Below are 11459 nucleotides of genomic sequence, written 5' to 3'. Positions count from 1 at the left end.
AAATGATTCCTCAACTCATATGAGCTCAAATTCCATACACAAACACACCTCCTCTTCTTCATCAGTGCTCTTCCCTGATGGCACATTAGAAGCACTTTTTGTCTCCTCCCCTAAAGCAGAAGCATCACCATTAGAAGCCTGGGTTCCTTGTTCTGCTTCCCACTCCTGCAATACCTCCTCTAAGTTAAACCGACGCCTGTAGTTTACAAAGAAGTTCTTCACTTGGCCAACAGTCTTGTTGCCAATTACATCTGCAATAGCTTGAAAATCTTTACCATATTTGCGGACACCTGGAAGGCAAAGTAAATAATACACCTGTGAAGGATCAATAAGGAGAGCTGTGTGTACTACACATCATGCACACACAAAAGATACCAGCAATGAAAATCCTTTCTCATAAACTGCTCATTTCTCAATTCTGAGATAGAGACTAAGATATCAGGGTCACAGATGAAAACTATCAATTACGTCATTTCATCGAGCCAGCCACTTGCCTTCAACTGAACAATCAGGAACTTACCATTTTTTACATACTCAGTTATTTTCTCCAATCCTTTCTTGAACTCTCAAATACAGTCCATTTATTGTAAAGCATTGAATTCTTTGTTCCATCCTCAATTCCACATTCATTTATTTCCCTAGTAGCCAGTCACCTAAATTTGAGCAACACCGTTTGTAAACAAAACTGGATGGGAATAAGCCATCTCTTTTATCCCCTCAATGGACTGAGTGAGTAGTCTTAGAGTTCCCCCATTAAGAAAAGCGTTATAATTTGGTTTTAATATCGGCTTCACTATGATTACTTGCCTAATCTCACCAGGGTACCAACGTATAGAAATAAGAATTTAAACACACACAAAAAAGAATCATCACAGTGTGACGGACAAAAACAAGGGAAGCTATTTTTTGGAGGTAGCTGGATTTCAACTCCTCTAACAGTTGCAAAGGCTGTGCATGTGGAGGAGTCCCAGCGGTACTGCAGAGAGGGCTTGTTGGGCTTATTGTCACTACTGTAAATTTAGGAAGGACTGCACATTCAGTTATTTGAGAACTTAACTTTTCACTATGGAAGTTTTACTATAACAAAAGATTACATTTGATTTATGAACTTGAGATAGTCAATTATACTACAGAATTTGAAATGACTTTCTGTAATCAGATGGGTAATAAATTGCTCTTAAGGGAATTGTAAAAGGAGGTTCACTGACTCATTCTAGAAAGAGATGCACTTAGCTCAAAAGATAAAAGCTGTCAAAAATTTTGATTTTACAATTTGATAACTACTGTTTAAAATACAGAAACAGTAACTCATTAATTAGACATGAGAAAGGAGGAAAAAATGATACTTATGATATTAAAGTCCGTAATTTAACCTAAGCAACCAGAATCATGGGGCTTTAAATAAATTCAACATGTACACAATCACAGATGAGAGAATATGAGGATATGTTAACACCCCAGGAAAAACGCTAGGCACGTTCTTAGTGGTACCTATTGGTATCATCTCCCCAATTATCTTCTTAAAGCAGCATCATGATATGACAAAATTCTTGCTTTTAATTTCTGCCCTTCTTTTATATGGAGAACTTGGGAATGAGTATCTCCTGCTTACATTCAACTAGCTAGGCTTGACTCCATGGTGCGTTCCTTTATCTTAAAGGGCATTCTGGGCAAGAAGTTTGAGATTATTAAGCTATAGTGATTTTTAATATAGAGTTCTGGGTTTATAAACTATGCTCATTTCCTCTGTTCTCAAAGGCGAAGACATATGCATGATAATAAATTATGACACTTGACGTTCTTTACAGCATTTAGCAATATAAATTCTCTTTAAATCCATGAGCTAATGTCCAGTTTAAACTCTGTAGTTGAGTATAAATTCTAATGGTGACTAGGTTCCACTGAGGGCTTATTTGGCAATAGAAATCCAAGGTTATTTAATATTAGAAATTACTTCTATATATTCAAGTACTTCTCTATTACTTATACTTTGAAAATAACAAATTATTTGAGATTGCTGCACTTGAAAATAACTACTCTTTAGAAATCAGACACAGTGTTCTATCGATGTACTAATTTTCAAGGGATATTTAGTTTACATTTTAGAAATGACCAAATCTACTGAGTACATGAGTTTAGAAATGAAAACTTCAAATAAATCTAAGATTAGTTCTTCTGTATTCTAGCAAGAAGTCACATTAAAATTAACTGAGTCCAAGTATGAAGATATTATAACGCTCAGAACACCTATTTCTTTAGCAAAATATATTCCAAAATCTACCAGTAAGTTGTCCCCATGTCTGATTCCATTTTATAGCTGTCCCCTTTTTTGATTTCCCATTTTCTCTTGCTCATGGACTGTACCGTGTCACCAACATTGTCGCACTTCCAGAGTTACAGACCCCTCAAAGCAAAACTACTTCCTATAGGAGCCTTAGTTTTGTCAGATACTCTGGATATCAAGGACCTTTTCCAAGTCACCTAGGTTCTGAGTCACCCAGGTATGTTTATTATTAACTCATGGATGCCAGTCTTATATAAACTACTTTGCAAAATTTTAAGGCTCAGATCAGACCTCTGGAGTCTGGTTGAGGATCCCACTCATGTCCTGAGAACAAGTGGGCCTTCAGGGATATTAATCCCCTCAGCCTGCAGGACAGCTGGGCAGGTTCTGGAACAGCCAGAGCTCTTTGGCAGTCCCTTCTGGACAACAGTAGTCTCATCTGTTTTCCCCAGTGTGTTGTGACAAATTTTGTATTTTTTTTTGTATGCCATGATGTGAGAAAGGTTAGGAAGTACTGTCCAATGAAATATAAGTACACAGAAAGTGTTCAGGAAATAGAATTGATTTTTCTTCCCCAAACAAGAGTCACATATAGCTAACTTCTTTATCACCTTTACACTCCCCATGATGCCGGCTCAACAGCCTATTTTGGTTAGAAGGTGGAATTCTTAAGTTTATACCGTAGCTGATTAACTAGGTAAACTCTAGTGAAACACCAACTGAAGACTTAATGGGGCAGCTCCTTCAGAAGAATCCCCAGCTAGCCTTCTGGAGGAAAACCTAGCAGGGGCAGTCAAAGCAGAGGAACTAACTTTAACAACACAGGACATCAGAGCTACTGTTGTGCCAATTTGTACCTTGAAGAAGGGTGGTCCATTTGTTTTTCATAATTTGTAATAGGCAAGGCCATCTGATTGATTTATCAGCAAGGGAATTAAACACAATGATTAAATCTCTCTCTTTCTATAGATGAAAAAGGCTTATTAGGTCCATCTGAACCATGGTTTTAAATTAAACTTCTCACCTTTAGGGCAAAAAGTCAGTTTTTAAAGGTTACTAGAATGAAATTTTAGAAAATCCTGGAAGATGTAAATTGTAAATTTCCCAGGAAGACAAAGAAAAGCATTTTCAGTCAAATTTCGAAAGTTCATTTGAAAGTTACAGTGAACAACTTGGCTTCCTATGCTGGCAAATGATACTTTAGAATCTTTAACATACACTTTTAAAGTTCTGTTTGGGAATTAATATAAAAATATGACTGATATTACATTTTATAAAAGCCCACATTTTCCAAACAGTATTCTTCATTCCACCCCCCAAAAACCATATTCGTATATATTTTTTAATTTGGCTAGTAAGATTGTAACTTCAGAAGCATTTGTAGCATGGTGTTTCCCAGCTTTGGACATGAAATTACAGACTTTTTTTTTCTTCCTGAGACAGAAGGGATATCCTGAGACCGCATTTGGTACGTTTAAAAAGTTATTTTTTAAAATCTGATTTTGGACTACAAAAAAATAAATCAAAACATTACAGTGGCAAGCTGCTTCTGGGTAGTAAAATTTGGGGGAGGCAGGATATTGTTTCCTGCTTCTTGTAACAAAATTTCTTAAAGTGAGCATATACTTAGTATAACCAGGAAATCCATTTTGAAATAAGAACATAGTGACATCCAGAAACTCCAGGGATACAGCTCTTTCCTATCAAAAAAAGATTAATTTTAAACTCAAACCATTTGGGAACATGCACTTCTTTCTATCTCCTGCAAATCTCTTCAAGAATTCATATTAAGGTGAAAAAAAAAAAAAAAGATTATCAATAGCAGTAGGACAGTGAATGGTGCCATGTAGGTGAGGGCTAAAAGTCAAAATCATATATTCTCTTTCTAATGTCTACCCTTTCTCTTCTGAGTCTTGTGTTCCAATCTTCCCTGTTATAAGTTAAATTCTATCACAAAAATGCTGGAGATTTTGAATCAATTATTTGAAGTGCATGCATCAGAGGGCTGATACTTTTGGGTCTCCATTCTTATGATACCTTATGATAGAAGAAACTCTCTAAAGCAAACAGGTGTTTTTTAGATGGAAAAATATGAATCACTTATTTCCATTTCCTTTTGATCATTCATGTACTGGGTTACAATCCCTATGTTTTAATCAAGTGCCGAATCTGTTTTCCCCTCCTTTAGGAACCATTCTAGCTTTTTAAAAACGTATGAGATAAAATTAGAAAGACAATTTCTAGACTTGCTACTTAATTTCTCCTAAAAACAAAAGAAACATACAAACTACAGGAAGAGAAGGTAACATTTAAGTGTAAAAGCATAACTGACTTAAACAGTTTTGTCGTTTCCTGTTTTAGAAGAGAAGGCAGGCAATATGGAAAAAAACAACTAAAAATTGAAGTTGACATCTTGATAAAACTGGAAAAATTTCTTGTCATTTACCTTAAAATAGCACTAATATTTTAGGTGGGGGATGTATTATTTTTTAGCACTAATGATTAACACAGTTAAGAGAAGGTCTAAAATAAATATTGAATACCATGCTCTGCCTCTACACACTTTAAAGAGTCAATGGTTTGTACTATCATTTAAACGTATTATTTTTTGAAAACAGCTAATAATTGTTCCATTTTACATGAAAAAAAAACACACCGAGAATCTAATTCCTTTCTTAATTCTTGTTATGAAATGTTTATCATATGAATATCAAGATTGATTTTAGGATAATTCTAAAAGCACTATAGATTAGAAAAAATATTTATATGTAGATGACACAAGCCATAAACAGAGATATTTCCATTAACACAAACTGTGAAGACTATAATTAATTTCACTGTTAACTAATTTGTTATAGTAAGAAAACACAGACACATAAGGCTGGAACAGATTACAGAAAATGTAGAAATACCAATCTAAGCAAGTACTTTTAGAGGTTTAAATTAGTTGGTGTTTATAATATCCTACCTGTGGACTCTTGAAGAATGTTACTCAAGTTTTAACATAGCTAGAACTAAAATTAACATTTAGTAAAGTGATAGATTACACAAGTATAAACAGATATTCTTGTTTGGTCTGAGCATGACTTCCCCCCTTCCAAATAAGGGAGAAAGAAGGAAAAATAGTTTATTATTTATTTAAATATTTATTATTTAAATGGTAGTATTTAGTTAACAACAATATGAGTATATGGTAAAAAGAAAAAAGTGGGAAATATATGTTTAAGCCCTAGGAAATGATCTTAATATATTTATGTGGTTTTAAAAGAGTTACAACAAAAAAGTTTATTTAATAGAATTATAAATCTCACTAAATGACACTAGAATTTACAAATTTCTCTTTCCAAGTCACTCTAATAGTCAACTATGAGCAAGATTTAAAAAAGCATTTAACAAATGAGTATCCAATCAGAATATACACACAGAATGTCTTAAAAATAAAGTGCTTATAAACTATTAATATCAAAATATAAATGATTTACTTTGTGAAACTGAAACAGTCATAAGAATAATATCATCTAAAGGTTTATCACAAATAAAGATTAAAGAGAAAAAAAACCCAAACAACTGCCCGCTAAGACAGGTACTTCTGAATAGCAAACTCTAAAGTTAAAAAAAAAAAACTGCAGTTATGTACCTTACCTACACTGAGACTCAGGTTCAGGTGACATTACTATGTGATTGCACTGTTTATAAGACATACTTCTAAGAATTTTATAAACGTGTGGGCTCATTAGCAAAAAAGGCACTTTTTAATTTTCCCTAAAATAACTATTTTGGACACAAATAGCTCTATATTATTTTATTTTATGAAACAAAAACCACCCAAAATGAAAAAAAACAAAAACAAAAAAACCCTTAACAAACCCAAAGAGAAACAAAAATTCCACATACAGAGTTAAAATAAATAAAATAACATTAACATATTAAGAGAGTACCTTCAAAATCCTAAGACATGCATATTTCTGTAACAATTGCCACATCAGTATGATTTATTTAAGGATTACTTTTTAAATGGGCATAAGAATACAATACTGAATATATCTCAGCAGAGGGGAAATGTTTGATTATATTCATAACTATTCTTTTAATATATATAAGCTGAGATAATGTCCACATAAATATATAGCTTAAACTATAAATGTAAACCTTGCCATTGTCCCTCTCCTTGAATGCAGCTCTGCATCACATCCAGCCCAGCCATAAGACTCAATGGTCTCTACCACTTAAAAACAGTGCTGCAGAACATTATCAAATCCTGAATGCTTTGGAAACATCAGCCCAGATTTTCCCAAGTAAGTCTCTTCAGAAAATCCTTTACTGGGATAATTTTCTTATACTAGAGTACAGGGTTAGTATACTAACCTTTAAGCAACTGAAATACTGGAAATCAGGGTTAAATTCTCCAGGCTTTATACACACACACACACGCACGCACACGCACGCACGCACACACACACACGCACACACACACAAGGACGGACAGAGAACACAGGCTTTACATCAATAAAAGCAATGCCTCCTCAAATAACTATGTTAGAGCTATTAAGTCACAGATCCAAATCAGTATGAAGCAGCCTCTGGGGAAAAAAAAATTTTTTGTTAAAGTAAGCTCTACGCCCAACATGGGGTTTGAACTCATGACTGTGAGATCAAGAGTCACATAACCTACCAAATGGGCTAGCCAGGTGCTCCTGCTAATTTTTTAATCTGAATTTTAAATAGTTTCTAATTTAAAACTGGCTACTACTGAAGATTATAAACTAATTAAGCTTTGTTCTGACTCATTCAGAAACTTAGTTCCACAATTACAGATGTGCTCACTGCACGTCCAGTACCCTGCCTCCGTAGGATCAAGCATTCTGTTTATGAAATGCCTATTTTGTGCTGTATAGGCCAAAGAGAAGGATGATATCACCGTGTTGGCACCGTCCTGTGACAGTTTCTAATCACAGTGGCCAGGTAATTCTTACTCGCTCTAATCCAAACTGCAGAGTTGTCTATTAATCAGTTTTTAATTACATTATTCTCATATCCAAATGATACCTGCAGATCATTTTTGAGTTAAATATGTTCTCTATGCTTGAATACCTAGAAATATTTTTTAAAGTACTTATATGTTTCACGGGGGCCCAACTTTCTTAGATAAAAAAAAAAAAATTGCTAGTAGCTACTGACCTAGCAGCTATTAGCGCTCAACACAAAGAGGGCTCAGCCAGGAAAACGAAATTATAGACCAAACTTACAATTACACAATCAGTCCTGCAGACAGTTTATCTTGAAGGGAAAAGAAAAAAAAAAAAAAAACAACACACAGCTACAACACTGAATAAAAAATATACATTTGCCCTTCCTTAATTCAAACATGGGAAAATCCAAGTTTATAATGCTTCCAATTTGCCGACAGGCATTCATAATACAAAAAGTGTTCTGTCATATAATTCAACAAAGCATTCTTATAAATAGTGCATTTTAAATGCTTTATGTATATTTTTAAAAGCATCTCTTAACTCTCTCTTTTGTTTTACATATATATGTATTTTTTTAAAATTGGGTTTCTAATCATTCAGTGTCACATATCTCAAGTTACAATACGTTGAAAATGTATCACTAATATTTTCAGTACCTGACATTTATCAAGAGAAACACTATTATACAGAGTAATTAGAAAAACCAGAAACATAATAGTTTATGCTCTTAATGATGAATTATCAATGACTAATATAAAGAATGAACCCAACTGCAGGAACACAGAAGCAAAGGCACAGAGAAACCATATGACTTGTTTGAGCTTGTCATCACCGTCATGGTTAAGGCTGAGAATGTGTTACACACTGTACAGGACCCAAAATGCATATAGGCTCAGTAAGTCACATCCACAAGAACAAAACAGAATTCCTGGACTTTGTGGTAAACACAAGAGCTCTTTCTTGATCCATTTCTAAAGAAAGGGAAGAACTATGGTCGTCACCTTTCATGACAGGTTAAATAGTTAACAACAATAACTGCTTATCTTTAATATACCTTGCACTGCTAGAAGCTGCTCCTCTGTGGTCCAACGGGCATTAATTTTCTGATTTGACTACAAAATTAAAGAGAAGTTTCCTAATGAGGATATGAAGACAGACATTTTTCCAAAGTGCTTATTTTTTTTTTAACTTTTCACCAAATCACAGACATGAGATTACTAAAACTCTGATTTACGTAGATTCTGTTTTTATAAGGATTAAAAAAATATATTCTGAGTTACCTTTTACCCACACAAAAAGATAATGAAAGTGAAATGTACCAATTTGGGAGCATGAACAACATTCACATTTATACTCTAGTCAGAGGCATTAAAACTGAGAAAATCTATTAGTCACCCATTTTCCAACTACAATGTTCCTACCACACATGGCAAGTGTTAATTTTAGCTTGGTTTTAAACATTTAAGAGAATTAATCTTCTTTAGAGAAGATCTGTGACTCTCTTTAAAATTTTTTCTCTTCATATTTAGAATAAACCTAACCTTGCTCCACCAAAACCAGTGTTACAAATGAATATAGAACTAGAGACGAGGCCTAACTCCTAAAATATTTCTTTTAATTTCTGAAGCAGAGAGTGACGCACTATAAGAACAGATTTTTCCCCCAAGACCTCCCCACATTTCTCCCAATATTTTTGTTTAAAAAAAAAATCCAAGTTTAGGATTTTTATTATGACAAAATTAGAACATTAAACACCTAATCAAATTTCATTAGTGTATACTCACTGATTAGTACAAGGACTTCTGGCAGAAGAAGGAGGGACAGAAATAAGTACACCAGCCTACAGAGGTTTGCAGAAGAAACTACCAGATAAATTGTCCTGGTGTAATACATGGATGGATAGGCTGTAATACATGGATGGATAGCAAAACAGAAAGAAATGCTTTCTTTGAGAACAAGTGTTTAGGTCTTATCTCACTCAAGGTCTTAGCAATAAGAGTTTCTACAGTACAAAGAGGTTCTGGGTACATCTACTTTCTCACCATGAGGAAGATGTATAAAAAGCAAGCATTCAGAAGAAAGACTAAAAGAAAAAATTTAAGTTAGAAAAAAATTATTAGAGAAGAAAGGAAAAAAGTTTAAAAAAAGACTGAATAAAGGAGGGACAAACCTAAACCAGAGAGCACTGAATACCAGGTGATGAGATTAAAAGAGATAGCAAGGCAAGGCCAGACAGACAGTGGATAAGCCTCAAGGTTAGGATACTGGCAATGAAACAAAAGAACAGCAAAAAGGTCAAGAGAAAGAGGGGGCTATAGCATAAAGAAGCAGTAATAAGAGTGAACCAAAGTTTAAAAGCGTAAAAACGAAAGAAGGAAGGAAGGAATGGAAAAGCAAAAGGAGACAACAAAAGAAAAATTCAAAATTTTAAACATATGTTCCCCCAAAAGAGGGCTAACAAGAATGGAATGGGAGCTAATATTTGAGGTGGCAATCTGATGCCACCTGGGCTGTGAAAGGTAGATAAAAGAGGTCCTTGGTACCCAAGGATAATTGTTCTAGAACCTTTTTAAAAGGTCCAGGTATTTCAGAATAAATGGTGTAAACAAGAATAAAGGGTTGACTACAACTTAATCTGAAATATGAAACTAAAACTTACGAAAATTATTTTTTAAATAGTTAATGATTTCACTCATATGCTTTTATTTATTTTTTTATTTTTGGCATATAATAGTATAATGGCACAACATTCACCAGCTTTGAAATTTGTAACATGAGCATATAATAGGTAATTCTGTTTTGAAAACTTCCAACAATTTTTTCAAGGGCCTCCCTTAATTCTTTGCTACTCAAATTGTTCTTTGAAATGCATATGAGTCATCAACCTTTTTTCAATTGTTAACTCTGCTAAATACCCATCTGTCAACAATTTTGCAAGTGATTAAAGCCATTCTCTTGTACTTTCATAGACTTTATGAAGTTTTGCATCTTTTGCAAGGTTTATAATTTCATTTTGGTTTGTGCTGTATTTGCATTAGATTAGCAAGGAAGTAATAGAGAAGGATGCTGATGTGATGGATGGGAAAGATAACAGCCAGAGTTAATGAGGGATAGCTGGTGAGCAGAGCCTAATTTTAGAAGTGCTTAGTTCATCAGTGAATATTCTCTTGTTTGGCAAATTTGCTTATCCATGAATCCTTTAGATTAATGAACATTGGATACTGAAGATCTCCTGTAATACTACATTACAAGTGTTCTGAAGATTAAATTTAGGATAAATGTAAAATTTTTGTAAAGCTACGTTTAGAACATATGTTAAAAACCTCTAGCACAATGCCTGAGCCAACTGAAGTTGAAGTTGATTAACTGATGTTTGTTAAACCTGAAAGGCAGAAACTGGGAGAAAAGGTACCATTAATGAAAAGGGAACAAAAAATAAAAGAGCAGTAACACGCACTATGAAAACTTATTTTCAGCTTATAAGCAAATCAGGACACAGGAAAAACACAAATAGCTATTAATAAAATTAAAAGTTCAGAGTATATGGGGAATTTAAAGCTGAGAGGGAAAAGTCACAATGACTAGAACAAAAAAGAAGGAAAGTTGGAAGGGCTGGACATTGAGGTGGGTTTAAGAACAGGATAAGTTTCTGAAAGGCAAAGATGAGGAGAAGGCATATCATGTATAGGCAACAACAGATCAACAATTAGGAAGAACTAATAAGTAATCCTAGAAAGTTGGTGATATTTAACTAAACTAAAATATGGTAAGGATCATTTATGGAAGGGCAGTAAATATCAAGGTTAATGAGTTCACACTAAATTTAATAAGCAATCATTTCTTGGGGGAGAGGGAACAAGGGAGAGAAAGAGGATTCTAAGCAGAATAAGACTTTAAGTCCACAAAGCTGGGAGAAGGGTGGTGCTGTTAAGGACCTAAGAAGTTCTGAATTGCTGACTGGGGAGGTGTGGGAAGGCAAGGCTAAGATGGTGACAGTGACTGGGGATTCACTGACAATGAGGTAATTAAGCAGGACATTCAGGTGGAGCTCAGGATCCACTTGAGGCTAAAACAGGTTCATCCATGTAAACACAGTTTTTAAGGGTATGGAAAAAGTTTGAGGGAAAACAATGGAGCCATAGCTTACTTAGATGAAGGTTCTAGAATCAGCCCATGAATTAAAGAAAGATTTTTGCTTTTAATTC

General features: G+C 34.2%; 1 protein-coding gene across 5 annotated transcripts in view; it reads right to left on the bottom strand.

Moving 5' to 3' along the window:
- The window catches only part of RCOR3 (REST corepressor 3), a 53094-nt gene that overhangs the window by 3047 nt on the left and 38588 nt on the right, over nt 1-11459 (bottom strand). For 3 of the 5 annotated variants that reach the window (XM_047076793.1, XM_047076794.1, XM_047076797.1), the window contains 2 exons: nt 8309-8366; nt 49-290 (listed from right to left, as the gene is read on the bottom strand). The exons of 1 other annotated variant lie outside the window; for it this stretch is intronic. In XM_047076793.1, coding sequence (XP_046932749.1) covers nt 49-290; nt 8309-8366 — 300 coding nt within the window. The remainder of the gene's footprint in view (nt 1-48; nt 291-8308; nt 8367-11459) is intronic. One more of the 5 variants, XM_047076796.1, reaches the window with a different exon arrangement.

This window comes from Lynx rufus, unplaced genomic scaffold (assembly GCF_022079265.1).
Source record: "Lynx rufus isolate CCGP_SWC_20201006 ecotype Redwood Valley unplaced genomic scaffold, mLynRuf1.p SCAF_15, whole genome shotgun sequence".
NCBI lineage: Eukaryota > Metazoa > Chordata > Mammalia > Carnivora > Felidae > Lynx > Lynx rufus.
This window is presented reverse-complemented; position numbering and strand designations above follow the sequence as displayed.